The 16,171-nt window shown below is 36.4% G+C and overlaps 1 protein-coding gene across 3 annotated transcripts in view; it reads left to right on the top strand.

Moving 5' to 3' along the window:
- Sec31 (COPII coat complex component secretory 31) overlaps window positions 1-16,171 on the top strand; it is a 486,555-nt gene that overhangs the window by 450,491 nt on the left and 19,893 nt on the right. For all 3 annotated transcript variants that reach the window (XM_090403344.1, XM_090403343.1, XM_090403345.1), the window contains exons 24-25: window positions 578-757; window positions 13,611-13,730. In XM_090403344.1, coding sequence (XP_090259470.1) covers window positions 578-757; window positions 13,611-13,730 — 300 coding nt within the window. The remainder of the gene's footprint in view (window positions 1-577; window positions 758-13,610; window positions 13,731-16,171) is intronic.

Below are 16,171 nucleotides of genomic sequence, written 5' to 3' on the forward strand. Positions count from 1 at the left end.
TTTATCAAGCATGTGTGTGCATGCAAAAATGCTTTCATGAATGACACATTTTATAAAATCTATTTTATAACAGTATTACATATTACTATAAAAATACCAAGCTCTCTTCAGTTAAATGTAAGTAATTGATTAATACATTGAATAAGTAATACAAATGAAAACGTAATACATGCAGTAAGTATTTAGAACACTTATATATCCATCCTACAATTATTTTCTAGGTGGTAATATAGAGATTGATAGTAAAATAAAATACTTAGTAGAAGAAAGAAAATGGAAATAGATTAGAAAGAACTGTACACTATGTGTAACCAAGAGCCGTAGCCATATAGATCTATGAAAATACAATGTAGGTGATACAGTCAATAAAAAAATAAATAACTGTATCTACGAAGGTACACGAATGAATACATACAGAAAAGAATTGAGAAATAATATATAACAATTAGAGCAATTTTCTATAATATACATTTAAAATAAAAGTCAACATTATTTAGTCCCAAATGTAGGTGCAATATTTTAAGAGGTTCATTTTAAAAGAACTGGAGACTTATGTTAAAAAATTTCCTTCTCTTAGGCTTCAGTTTCTTATGATTCTTCTGCTCCAATTACTACACCTATCCTTGGACCAGGAGTTCCTGAAGTAACTCAGCCAGTTCCACCAGCACCTGCTAGCACGGGCTATTTTGTTCCTAGTTATTCAACACCACTACAGCCTAGTTCTGTACAGACACCTTTGCCTCAACAACCGCTTCAGGTAATCATAATAATGGAGTATTTTGTTAAGAGGGTTTATAAAGTACTATTATAACTATAGAAACTTGTATGACTAAATTAATGGACTGCTGTGAGAGCATTTTTTAAGATTTATGGCAGAAAATGTGTCTGCAGCCAGTGTCCTATTTTTGATATTGAAATGGCTCACATCAGGATTGAATAAATAAGAAATATCTGTGCCACAAAACTATTTGCTTCTGACTGAATTTTATATGTTCGTTTTTCTTTCTTTTTTCTTCTTCTTCCATATTTTCATTTCTCACATTTCAATGATGACTTGGAATTATTATCCTCCTTATCAAATTTTTTTTTTTTTTCTGATATGATAAAAAGGAAACTGGTACCATGCTGAGAAGCTAAGAGATTATAATATTCTTTTTCTAATCCATATTGCATTCAGCTGCCCTCTCTGCCTATACTGCAGTTGTAAAAGAATCATCACCAAGTCCAAGTCAGACTTTGAAAGGGCCAAATGCTACAAACTCGTGTTCTGTGTAAATGGTAGTCACTCCTTCTGGTCCCTTGCCAAGATCATTGGGTGCAACTTCTGCCCACCCATGTTTCCACCTTTCTCACATCCAGATGGTACTGTAGTCACCAAAAGACAAGGCCAACTTACTTCACTTTTCTCTTCCAATTCCTGCATTGATGATCTGGGCAAAGTACCATCAACTTCACAAAGAACGGCTCCCTTCATGTCTCCCATAGTCTTCCGATGAAAAGAAATCCGAATGATCCTTAACGACCTGAATCCAAACAAGGTATCTTTGTATCCCACCTATTGTGTTAAAAAATTGTGCTCCAGAACTAATACCTATCTTGTCTCTTCAATCTATCCTATTCAACTGCATCTACCTGACAACATGGAAATAGGTCCACATCCAGCCCATCCCAAAGAAAGGTGATTAAAATTAAGCAACAAACTACCATCCAAATGCTCTCACAGTAGTGAGGGCATTTGGACAGTAGTTTTTCACTCCTAATCTAAAATTATGGAGAAGGTCATAAACAATGAACTCTTGAACCACCTAGAGACATGCCAATTAATTAGTGACTAGCAGTATGGATTCTGCAACTAGTGATCATTCACAGCTGATTTTCTTGCTTTCACCACCCATCTATGGACTCAAGCAATGGAGAAATTTGAAGAAACTCGTGGTTGTCCTCAGCATTTCAAAGGCATTTGATTGGGTTTAGCACAGGGCCTACTCACCAAACTGCCACCCTGTGGTCTGCCTTCCCCCACTCTGCAACTGGATTGCCAACTTTCTCACTGGTCACTCACTACATGTCATGGCAGAAGGCTTACTCTCCTCAACATCACTACTTTGTTCAATCATTGTTTAACTTTGAACTATTTCATTTGGCAAAAAACAGTATACAAACAACTTACCGGATTAGCCAGTAGCCCCCCTCTCTCCTTCTTGTGCTGACTTATTCATGGAAGACTTAGAAGATAAAATCTTATCCTAAATTATCCCAAAACCAAAAACTTGGTACAGATATGTTGATGACATCTTTATCATTTGGAATCATATGAAAGAAGAACTAATGGATTACCTCAGCCAAATCAATAGTTTCCACCATACCATCAAATTCACATTAGAAATAGAAAAATATGAAAAACTTCCATTCCTAGACATCCTAATAAAGAAACAATAACAGTATCAACCTGTCTATGTATAGAAAACCTACGAATACTGGACATACCTCCATTTCAACTCGTCACATCATATATTCCAGAAACTTAGCATTATCCACATGCTCAAGAAAAGAGCTATACATTGCACAACAGACCAAGATGACTTGCAAAAAGAATTAACTATCCCAGAAACTTAGCATTATCCATATGCTCAAGAAAAGAGCTATACATTGCACAACAGACCGAGATGACTTACAAAAAGAATTAACTACAATATCCAGAGAGCTATCCTTAAATGGTTATCCAAAAAAGACTCTGCAACAAGATTCTCTTTTCAAATGTACCACAAAGACAACGTGATGACACCCAATACATCTGTACTATAACTATTCCATTTGTCAGCAGCATTTCCAGAAAATTGGCTATCCTTCTAAAACCACATAATATTAGAGTAGCATTCAAGCCGGTCAATACTATTCGGAAATTTTTAAGATCACCGAAGGACCATCATCCTTTCCACAAGTACTCTGGAGTATATGATATACCTTGCTCCTGTGGTGTTAGTTACGGTGGTCAGATCTCTAGAAGCTTCGAAACGACAGAAGGAACACATAGGGTATGTCAGAAACAACAGACAAGACATTTCAGGCCTTTCTTGCCATTTTGCATCTACCAACCATATCATTGAGTGGGATACGAGTCGTATGCCCTATATAGAAGAGAACTACCATTCCAGAACCTTCAAGGAAGCTGCTGCGGTTGCCCGTTCAACAGGAAACCTAAATAAGAATCAAGGCCTAATCCTACCAGAAATTTGGAAAGCTTTAATTAGATTACTAAATGTCAAAGAAATGAACTTTCACGCCAATTACATCATGTCTCGTAACAAATAAATCTTGTTCCCGAGACACACGCATTGTCTCACACAATACTAATTTTGTATGAATTAGAACTGTCAGTTAAAAACCTAGTCTGTTACCTTCATATATGCTTACCAATTGTATTCCCTGAAGATGCTGATAGCAGAATCGGTGAAACATGTAGGACGATAAATTAAAAGTCACTTGACTAACATTCAAAAAAAGTGTAGTTATTATACATAGTAGTCAAGAAAGAAAATCACATCATGAATTTAGTACATGTCTGCAGAACTCCCTGACTAAATTGAATAACTGTTGTAATAAATTTGGTATAAAAAGACAGACAGTGAAAATGGATTGAAAACATCAACTGCATCCTGAATGGCAAACCTATAGAACAAGTAAAACATTTTAGCTGTTTTAGGAGCAATTTTGAGTGAGGATAGCAAATTAAATATAAAAATAGACAACAGAATTAGCAAAGCTGGTATGGTGGGAAGTCAACTGAATAAACTTTCACGGAATAAGTGAAAAATTAGTCAAAACACAAAACTTACTGTCTGAGACAGTGTTCAAATGAATTTTTTCTGAGAGCTGGGTTAGAAATAAAACACTTGATCAAAGACTAGAGACCACTGATTTAAGAATGTGGAGAAAGAGTAGGGGAGAACAGATAAAATCAATGGCAGTATCATATTAAAAATTAGGATATTAGGAAAGAATTTGAATTACCTGGCATTCAGGAATGTGTTAACAGAGCTAATCTTGGGTGGTATTGGCACTTAAACAGAATGGAAGAGGAAAGCAAATGAAGTGTTCTTCACTAGGATGGCAGGGAAAAAGACCCAAAGGAAGACCAAGATCTAGGTGGATTGATACAGTGATAAAATGCCTTAGAAGATAGAAATATAATCTGATAATATTGACGTCTTAACAAATTAATTTGGAGGAAAATTGTCAACAGGAAGTTAGTGGTGATGTAATTTTTTCATGTAGTATTTTCATATCCTGTACACCCCTGAGGACGTATTCAGGAATTTAACAATTATGATGAATTCACAAGGTACTAAGAAAATTATTAATATTTATTTATTTGCTGATATTTCACTGCTGTTCTACCCAGCATCTTCAGAGTACAAAACAGTTTCTCACAGTATGCGAACATTAACAATTAGCTTAAAGTGGGAACAGTTTAAAACTGTAAACTAATTAAAGAATTAAATTGACAAATTAGGACTAACAATTAAAGTCCTAATTTGCACTACCTATTGTTGGATAAAGAGAGTTAACGGTTCTAATTTGATCTTAATACAACTCTTTCAGATTTTGATAAATTGATACAGCCGTATGAGGTTTGGGAATGTTTTAAAGCTACTGCTTATTCCGAAAACAACTTTTCTCTGATTTATAATGATTTGTGTGTAACATTTTTGTTTGTTGCCATCTGATCCTGTGTGAAGAGGCATCCAAGGCATGGTCTGCTAGTCCCCATTTGCCACAGCAATGATGCTGAATATGTTTTTTATGTTCTCTGAGGCAGATGTCAACAGATCTTCCTGTTGTCCATAGTAAGCCAGGTCACAAGTACAGAGCACTTCATATACTCCTGGAAGTGATAAAGGAGAGAGTTTTTCTCCTTAGATGAACAGATGAGGGCTGCCAACTTGATATATGTTTTAAATGTGGTGAGGGATTGGTATTTGTCACAGTATGTGAATGTCAACAATAAGTTAAAAGTAGGAACAGTTTAAAACTGTAACAGACAACATAGAGAACTAAAATCCTAATTGGTGGTACCTCTTGTTGAATAAACAAAGAGTTAACAAATTCTATTTATTAATCACTCTGGATATCTTTTTCAGATGTGCCCTGAATATGTAAATATGTAGGATAGTAACAGTTTTAATGTGATCTAGTATATTGAGTGATGGAATGGATTTGAGTGAGGCATTTTTTTTTTTTTTTGAGATTATAGCCATTGGATAAAAATGTTTGGCAAAAGTAGGTAAATTCAGTATTAAGAGCGTTATAATCAGAAAAGATAGCACTGTGAGTTAGTGCTTTTAGGATACCATATTGTTGAGCTGGATGATATTGTGATTATTTGCAAATACCTTGCATTATATATAGTTTTTTTTCTATAAATTGGACGGGATGTGACTAATGCATCTGGGAAGGGCAGACAATTTTTAGATTTCCTTTTCCATTGTGATGTTGATTCGAGGTTGTTGGTTATTTAAATGTACTAATGTGTCTAGATCATGTGGTCAAATACCAAACACATCATCAGCATAGTGCAGCCAGCTTACTAGTTTGAGAGTGGCTCTATTGAGTACTTGGTTCTCTAAGCATTCTATGTGGAGATTGGTAAAAGGGAGAGCCCATGGCTGGTTCCATCTATATCTAGTTGTTTATATATTTTTCCTCTTTACAGCACATAGAGGTTATTTCATGTAGAAAGGGAAAATATATAAACAACTAGATGTAGCTGGAACAGCCAACTGGAGGTGGTGTTGGTGCATTAGCAAATCAAGAGTCTCTGTTAATGTTACATTAATATCGAAACTAATCATTATGCCTGAATTTTTAAAATATGGATTTTTAATGCACTTTTTAGGTGAACAATTTTTTACAGATTGAGGATGTATTACCTGTGAAGGAGGTTTGTAATTAAGCCAAATGTTTAGTAAATTTGTATTTGTATGTAGGATTGTTTATACTATCCTCTTTTGGACATCAGGGTATATGTAAAGTCATTCAGAATATATGAAGCATCTAAAATTCACAAACAAGATACACCCCTCCGTCCAGTTGTTGATAGTTATTATTTTCGGACGTAGGGGTGTATCTTGTGTTGTGATTCAGAAATCATGTGGAACTTTTTCAGGCCACCTTAAGTCTCTAATAAGTGGGCTGTGCTCTCACTCAGGCAATGAAATTCATCTCTCATCCAAAGGCAACCACAAACGTCCGTGCCTAGGGTGGAATTCGAACCTATAGCCTGTTAGTTGGAGAGCAGTTATGTTAACCATTTGGCCAAACCAGGTCGCCTCTGAGTTTTACTACTTTTATGCTGTGCATTGCTTTCTTACATTTTTCTCTGTATTTTCTCAGTGCACATGCTGATGTACCTGCCAGGAAATTTCGATATATTCTTTCTTTTCCATGATGCCTCTTTTACTTGAGTCTACCATGGAGCTCTGGCTTTTCTGTCATTGCATACAACTTCACCACATGTATCTCTGGTGAATCAATCCATGTCTTATACTATCCTGAGTCCTGAGTCTACAGTTCACCTCTGAAAGCTACTCTACTTTGATCCTTTTTAAAGCTTTCTTGCATTTTCTTTTCAGTGTGGTATTCAACTTCATCCCCTATTTCAGATCCTCTTTATACTGTTGTGTCCTGAACTGTTGTCAGCAGTAACATAATCAATGAGATTTCTTATTTCTTGTCATCTCTGCATATGAATTCTGCACATCTTTATGTTGGAGCATACTGTTAGTGATGGTTAGTCTTTGTTCTAAACAGCAACTCAGTAGGTACTTGCCATTATTATTAGTTCCCAATACATTTTTGTATGTCTGGTATCTATTTCCTACTTTGCGGTTTAGATCTCAAACAAGTACAAGCTTTTCCTTTTTCCTTATGCCAGTTTCCTTCTCTAGTGACTAAAAAAAGTCTTCCATTCTTTCTTTAGTAGAACCTTCTGTAGCCATGAGCACAAATGTCTCATTTTGAACATTTAAGTCCAGTATACACCCTCTGTCCAAAAAGAAACTGAACTTTTGATAGAAAATAAAACACAGGCCAATTATAATTATAAAAATCATTTATCTCAATCAATATACTCTCCCTCAGCTTTGATAGTATTTGGCATGGTCAATTAATTCGTTAAATGAGTTTTTAATATCAGTTTTTGGGATACTGTTGAGGGGTGTGGTTACTGCCACTCAAACGTTTTCATTGGTGTCGTATCGCTTTCCTTTTATCGGCAAATGAAATCGGGGGAAGAGAAAGAAGCCACGGGGTGTTAAATCAGGTGAATACGGTGAGTGATCCAACACACAAACTTGGTTTTTGTTCAAAAACTGTCTCACAATGTTCGAACGATGAGATGGTGTATTATTATGCAAAACTGACCAGCTGCATGCATCATGATATTCATGTCATATATGACGAATTCTCGCTATCAATTGCTTCAAAACTTCGGGATAAAACTCGCCATTGACCATTTGGCCAGGCGGAATGAATTCTTTGTGGATAATGCCCTTGGAATCATAGAAACAAATCACCAGTGTCTTTACTTTTGACTTCTCCAAGTGACTTTTTTTCAGATGCCCTTCTTCTGGTGGTTTCCACTCAGCACTCTGGTGCTTTGTTTCGGGCTCATACTCAAAATACTACGTTTTGCAGTAACGATCGTTTCAAGGAAGTTTGAGTCCCCCTTGAATGAGGTCCTTGCAGTTTTCAATTTTATACATTTTTTGGTTGTCGGTCAACTTGTGGGGAACAAATCGCGAATTCAATTTACAAAGGCCCAAACTCTCAGTCAAAATGTTGTGCACAGTTTATTTTGGAATCCCCAATTCGTCTTCAATCAATTTCACAGACAATTTTAGGTTTTCTTTGATGAAATCACGCACTTTTTGGATGTTAATTTCGCTCAGTTCAGTTTTTGGATGTTAATTTCGCTCAGTTCAGTTTTTGGACAGGCCGGCTTTTCGTCGTCCTCAAGTGTCTCACGACCACTTAAAAATCGCTTAAACCACTCATAAACTTGAGTACGTAATAAGCATTCGTCACCGTATGCTTTTTGAAGCATTTGATGCATTTCGGTAAAACTTTTACCAAGTTTAACACAAAAGTCAATCGCACCTCTCTGTTTGAAACTCATTTTCTGACCATTCGTCAAAACACACTGTCACTCTTGGCACTATAACTCGGCTTCTAATGAAACAAATGTCACAAATTGTTGACACGAAACTAATGCTGCTTTTGACAACAAAATGATACAACAGGTGACTCCACTAGTTTCTTCTATTTTCGAAAAGTTCGGTTTCTTTTTGGACAGATGGTGTAAATTCCACATAAAGATTGTTTGTTAAACAGTTTTGTTGAGTTTGTTTACTAGTTTCACATACAGTACACTTCATTATGAAGCAAAAAAATATGAGTTAAGCAACTAGCAAATCACAGTAACAGGCACTGTTACTATCTTGAAGTTATTATTATTATTATTTCGGGCAACTCCAGGGAGTCCTTAGACTCATCGAGGGAGGCCCTAAACATCATGTCCACACAACTATATGATATACTCACAGTATCTATCATACCTTGCCTTGAACTCACTCACCATCATAGCACCCACAACAGACTCTTGCAGCTTATTCCACTCATTTACCACTCTTAAAGTAAAGAACCCAGCTCTAACACCCCTGCTAACCACACTCTTGCCCAGCTTCCATAGGTGTCCCCTAGTTCTCCCACCACTAGTCCTGATCTCAAAAATATCCTCTGAATTAATCCTATAGAATCCCTTTAGCAATTTAAATGTCTCAATCATATCTCTCCTTTTCCGCCTATCAACTAGTTTCTGCAACCCACAAATCTTCAACCTGTTCTCATATGGTTCATTCCATAGACCTGCTATCATCTTAGTCACCCGCCTCTGGATCCTCTCCACCTCCTCCCCATCAAGAAGGAACTGAGGTGACCAAATCTGGGCACAGTAGTCGAGATGAGGTCTTATCAAGGCTCAGTACAGAGGTACAATAACTTGCTTGTCTCTGCTCGTCAAAGTATTTTTCAACAACCAAGTGAGTTGATGAGCTGATTTAGCTACTTTTGCAGTGTGCCCCCTAAACTTCATCTCCCTATCCACCAACACTCCCAAGTCCCTGGCCTCATCAATCTCCTGGAGTACAGTTCCACCAATGTGGTATACTGCTGCTAATCTTTTCACCCTAAAATGCATAACCTTACATTTTGTCACATTAAATTGACATCCATTCTCCTTAGTCCAGAACTCCAATCTATCCAAGTCATCCTGCAAGATTTTGACATCTTCTGCATTCACTATCGCCCTACCTAACTTTGCATCATCAGTGAACAAATGAACTGCTCCACTTAGATCCTTCCCTATATTGTTAATGAACAGATTAAACAGCAGTGGTCCAAGAACAGAACCCTGCAGCACACCACTAGTCACAGGCCGTCTTTTGGACTCTACTCCTGAATAAACTACTCTTTGATATCTCTCCATCAACCACCCACCTATCCATCTCACCAACCCTATATCCATTCCAATATGTTGTAGTTTACGGATTAGAATTCCATGTGGTATCCTGTCAAAAGCCTTTGCCAGGTCCAGCAGTATCACTGTAAACCCATTACCCTTATCCAGATCAGCTGTCACCTTGTTATAAAACTTGAACAAGTTACTGAGGCATGATCTACCCTTCACAAAGCCATGCTGTCCCCTGTACAGTATCTCATTTTCATCAATCCATTCCTGTATTTTTCCGTTGACTACTTTCTCCAAGACCTTGACAACGACTCCTAATATGCTGATCGGTCGGTAATTTGCTACCATAGTCTTGGATCCTCCTTTATGCAGTGAAACTATTTCCCCCTCTTTCCACACTTTTAGGACCAATCCAGACCTGAGACTCAGATTAAACAACATGGTCACGGGCACTGATAATTCCTTAGCCGCTTCACGCAAGATCCGTGCCGTTATACCATCCAATCCCACAGATGTATTCACATTAAGGTTCTGTAATAGACTATTCACCTCCAATTCATTCATCACAATTCCCGTATAAACTAATGGTTCCTTCATTTTTTCAATGTCACCACCTGGATGATATACTTTTGCAAAGTGCGCGCTCAGTAACTCCACTATATCGACTGATTCAGTGACCTCCTTACCATCGTCATTCCTTAAAATCATTCTGCAGTGTACTTTTTTGCTTGCAGGATATTGAAAGAACTGTTTAGGATTCTCTTTAGCTTGCATAGCTAGTTTCCTTTCATAATTCGCTTTTGGTTTTCTTACCACACTCGTTATCCTTCTGGCCTGTGCTTTATACCGTTCATGTGCCTGCAGGTCACCTTTCGCTTTAAATTCCCTCCACAGTTGTTTCTTTTTTTGCAGCTCAAGCTTAATGGTGTTATTCATCCATTTAACCCCTACTTGTTTTACTATTTGGACCCTAGGTATACAATCAGCCATAACCTCCTGTAAATGCTCCTTGACCACTTCCCATGCTCTATCGATGTCCAGCTCTTGCAGTTGTACATGCCATGGCACTGATCCAAGCAGTCTCCTAAGCTCGTCATACTCGCCAGCATGGTAATTCCACATATACCCTGTCTTAATTGAAAATTCCACACCTTTAGCCACCTCCCAGGTCAAGAGCTTATGATCACTCTCACCAATAGGTGGCAGTATGGTCATATTCATTACATTCATATTATAGTCAAATTCTGAGATGCTATTACCAGGTCAAGCACTCTCACACCCCCTAGTATTTTCAATTATATGCTGTCTCAGATAGTTATCCCTTAATAATTGAATAAAATCCATTTCCTTCCTCACATGTGTCCTCCCCTCGTTCCAATCAATGTTACCATAGTTGAAATTCCCCATAATAATTACCCTCCTTCCACTCATTTCATCAATTTGTTTATGCATACTATCTCCACCATCTATTCCATCACCTGGTCTATAGCAGCACCCAACTGTATATTTTATTCTGCCAGTCTTAATCTCACACCAAATAGCCTCAAATGAGCTTCTTTCACTATCCTGCGATACAACTTCATTTCTCCTTGGCTGCAGTTCATCAGCTATCATCAATAACACCCCCCCCCCCATGTCCCTCCTAAACACACTATAACCTACACATTCTATCCCACTAACTATATCATCTTCTGTCAGTCATGTTTCACTAATGCCAATAACCTGTGGCCAGGAAGAGCCAATGAAGGCCAAAAGTTCTTCCTTCTTGTTCCTAATACTCCTGGCATTAGTATACATGAAATGCAGTGATCTCTTTGTCCCACCCCTATCTTGATGCGTTATTCTAAATGTCCCATTCCCATTTTTTGTCCTTAGTGCTGGATCGGGTACATTATATACATTCTTACACTCAACTGTCTCACTGATGTCTGCATATCCACCCCCCCCCCCCCCTTCTAAGTTACCACAATTGATGTGAAACCAGTAGAAGTTTATACTTTCAAAAAAAAAAAATGTTCAACAACTATCTCCATGTGGAATTTATACCAGACGTAAATGTCAGAAGCAAAATAAGTCTCCTTTTCTAATTTCCCATTTTAATGTTTTATGCGATCACTTTAATTGTAACTTTCTCCTATATAGAAGGTTATCTTTGTGTTTAGTGTTGAATACATAGCTACTCCTTCCATTTCCTGATAATTATTGCCTAAATATAAATCTTGTCATTTAGATCTCAAACCATCTTATATCCTTCAGTTTTAACTTCCACCATCAACATAAGCGATTATATTGCTCTCTATGAGGTCATTTACACCATATAATTTTTGTGTTTTGAACAGTTTTTCACTTAGCGACCTATGCCTTGCCTTCTCAAGACCCACCAAATTTAAGGATTCCTATATTGTATTCCCCGTAATTTTCCAGCTGTTTTCTTAGGTGAAATCTGATATTCATCTACAGTAGTTTAGCCTAAATGCAGCCTTTTCATCTTCATCCATTTTGTCTTCAAAAATCTCTCTCTCTGTCACTTCCTCTATATGCTCAAAATTAATTTTTGGTTCATTTTATAGATGGTACAGTGAGAGCTCAACAGCAGGAGTATTTGGATTTGATCTTCTGACCAACTGTTTTGAATTATGCAACATACTCATTATAGATTTTGTTGCATAATTCAAAACAGTGGTCAGAAGATTGAATCTAAACATCTGCTGTTGAACTCTCACTGTACCATCTATAATATGAACCAAATTTTAATTTGGAACTTATAGAGGAAGACAGATTTTTGAAGACAAAATGGATGAAGATGACAAAGTTGCATTTAGGATAAAGAGAAGCAGTCAGTACTAGATGAATATCAGATTTCACCTAAGAAAACAGCTGGAAAATTATTGCAATATAATATAGGGATCCTTAAGTTTAGTAGATCTTGAAGGCATGGTGTAGGTTGCTAAGTGAAAAACTGTTCAAACACCAATTTATCAGGAAAAGGAAGAAGTAGCTACAAAAAATTTAGTTACTAATTTTCTCTAAAAGTCACAGCCAATCATCTTCGCTTCTGTCCTTTTATCTCCTTTAAGGTTCAGAACTGTATTTTCCTTTCTATATGAAAGGACTTAAAAAAAAAACAAAAATGAATAGTCATGATAAACTTAAGCTGTCATATCTCCCTTCCCCCCTCATTTCTCTCACACCAGTGGTTTTTTTTTTTTTTCTCGCCCATGCATACTCCACAATGTGTCACACTTCTAACCTTTATCCCTTAAGCAGGTGCAATTGTAATATAGTACTGTCCTTAGCTTATTTTCACAGCTCACAGCATGAATTTAGTGTAATTAAATGCTTGAAAAGTTTACATACATGTGAAAATGCTTTTTAATTATTATTTTTAAAAAAATACAAGTATCTTGTACTTATGTGGTTGAACAAGTAATGTCCAACCATATAAGTGAGAGCTGTTGTTGGAAGACTGCCAAGAAGAGTCAATTCATGTTGAAGGGGGAAAAGAAATTAGGCAATGTACGAATTTATTACCAACACGCGAAATCACGTGCTTTATATGTAACATTTTCCAACTGTTATACAAGCAAAATATTTACCACTTTAAAAACTACAATGATTATAAAAGAGAAGTTTTTCCACCCTGTAATAGTAAATACTCATCCCACAATACAGAATGATTACCCTATTATCAAAATGGATTCTCCTTCTTTTGACATGCACAGAAGTGTCGAAGGGTCTCTTATCTGTGGGCATACTATACTATGTACTTGCTTGTTTTTGTGAATTTGTGTTTACTATTAAATTATTGTTTATAGATAATTTGTATAAATTCACTCTTCATTATGAACAATAAACAGAAGAAAACCCAAACTGAGCTGTGTTGTGGCATACATTTTAAACCACATTAAAGGAAAGCCTATTTCTGTATAATTACATGTATAGTGAGAATTAACAATATTTAGATAAAGTAGACTTATACCTTGGATAAGTAACATTTTTGTGTTACTAGTAGATTTAAGCTGTTTTTCTGAAGCCCTGTTTATATCATATGTAGATTACTTCATGTTATTTTTCCCCATTTTAGCCACAGGTAAATATTCCTGAACCACCAAAAGAGAAAGGACCTATTCCTCCAGAACATCAAATTCTTCAAGATATCTTTGAGGATCTAAGACAGCAGTGTCAGCAAGTAGCAACAAATCCAGTAAGTTATTTGTTCATACTGTATATCTCATTCATATATATAGCAAGTATGGAGTTACATGTACACCACTGATTTTCCAGCAGCAGATGATCTGGCACCTCCTTTAACATTCCAACTGGCCATGACGTCTATAGATGTCCAGCTAAATATGGATATGATTCTGACACCCATCGAATAACATGAATGAGAAGTGCAATTTGGTCTCACTATTTCATCACCTCAGCCGGTTGGGAGATTAATCCAGATAAAATTTTGAGGGCACACTTATAATTCCTGCAGCCACCATAGATAGCATTGCTTGCATGCACACTCACTTAATTATTTACATCTGCACTTGATGGTGATTCTAAGTAAGTTTTAGCTTATTTTGATTACATTTAACCTTGGGTAGGTTTTCTAAGCAAGGGTCAGTTCACAGTGGTGGTGGTGTCAAGCATAAGCACAATTCCATATTCACTTGCACCATATCATTTATACTAGTGCATTTCATTTAATAAATTAATTTACATTTAATGGTCTGCCAAAATGGCTAATCCAGCAAGACTCGGGAACCAAAAGTGCCAGAAAATCAGTGCTGTACCTGTATTTAATATTGTAATTTCATTTCTGAAGTTGGAAGCGAATCAAAAAAGAGCATGGCATCTTTCTGTTCTTTAATTATTAATTAAATGTATGCTCTTTTATTAAATGCAGTGGTTATAACTAATTTCTTATAGAAATGACTTGTTATAATTTATTCCTTACTGTAAATTTTAACTTTGATATTCTGGTCCTATTTCTTTAGAACTTTTTTTTTTTAAAATAGAATACTATTCAGTAAAATGTTAGTGCAGGAGGATTTATAGTGAGCCATGAATAGATGACAAGAAATTGCCATTGTATTCTAGTTGAATGTGGTTTAAGAAACAAAGAATTAGTGATGTCACTTAGAGGATTTTTTTTATGCAACTCTCATTCATGAAGTTTTTGTTGTAAACCTATAGTTTAGTGATGAGCCTCAACTGGCAAGACATTTGTTGCGGCATCATTTTCTTTCTGTTTAAGCCAATACAGAATGCAGTTTGTTTGGCTAAATTTCAGAATGCATCTCTGTATTGTTCATTCAGTATCCAGATGGAGACCTACTAAATGGGACACATCATGTGAAGTTTATGATCAGACATTAGGTCAGTCAGAAGTCCTGAGCAATTCTTTATATTCCCTTATATGTAGCTTTGATCCTTGTGCAACCCACAGCTCTTTCTTTCTTAACCCGACGTTAGTAAGTTGGCGGTGTCGCAGTTATTTCTTTCTATATCTTTGAGGTCTGTGACACCCCATCTTACTAATGCCAAGTTAAAACAACAAAAAGTGTGTATATATATATTTTTTTGCTGGCATATGACTAGGCTTTTGTAAAATATGGCTCATAAATTATTTTTTCTAAATAAATTCTAATATTGCCTTTTTTGGAATAGCAACTATTATTTTTAAACATTCACAGATTTAATTAACTATACATAAGTGTCACTGTGGCGTTTGCACACCACGGCGCTTGACCGCACAAAAGAAGACTTTGTTTCAAATCTAGTCGTCGACTAGAGGAAATTTTTCTAAACCTTTTTTCGACTGGTTCCCGAGTTAGTCGATCTCTCGCACGGACAAGCGGGTTTTTTTCTCCCAGAAACTCGGGTTTTTCGTCCCATAAACTCAAGAAAATCGACTGTAGAACCCACATTATTTCAGACATTAAATATATTGTGTTAGGATTAGGGACCACGAGATGGCAGCAGTTGTTGAGCTGTCTCTCTTCACTGCGTGCTGCTTAATTAGTGATAGCCTTGGGCCAGCTATCTCTGATTGGCTGCCAGTGGAGATTGAACTGCCCACTCAGTCTCCAAAAGTTAGATAGGGCTAAACAGCCTTGCCTACTCCTTATATGGGAATAAAAAGGTGTTAGCTGATTTTTTTTTTTTTTTTTACATAAGTGTCTAGTATTTTCAAATGCTGATAATTTTGATAATTTTCTGTTCTTCACGTTTAGCAAGTGATATGCATTTTAATGTAAAAGGTGGAGCGGTAAAAACTAGTAATATGCATTGTGAGCAAATATTAGAAACTTCCCCATATTAAATGGAACCAGATAGTAGCAGGCACCATCATTAAATAAGCTCTACAGTGACTTTAAACATGGGATGTTAGTGGGAACTAAGAATATTGGAAATTGTCCTACTAGAAGGACCTGGCATTATTAGTATATTCACGATACCAACATATCTTGGTATCAAAGAATATGGTGCAGGAAATATTGAATCAGTGACTGGAAATGTTGATGCAAAAGGCAGATAAACAAGATCAAAAAGTTCAACAGAATGTTTCAGATGTTACAGCAAAGTAAAGGATTAATTGATGTTTCTTTACTCACTTTATCCTGATGAAGGATTGACAGGGATTGTAAAGTC

This window comes from Typopeltis vanoorti, chromosome 14, assembly GCF_054136105.1.
Source record: "Typopeltis vanoorti isolate ZY-2024b chromosome 14, IOZ_Tvanoo_1.0, whole genome shotgun sequence".
Lineage (NCBI taxonomy): Eukaryota > Metazoa > Arthropoda > Arachnida > Uropygi > Thelyphonidae > Typopeltis > Typopeltis vanoorti.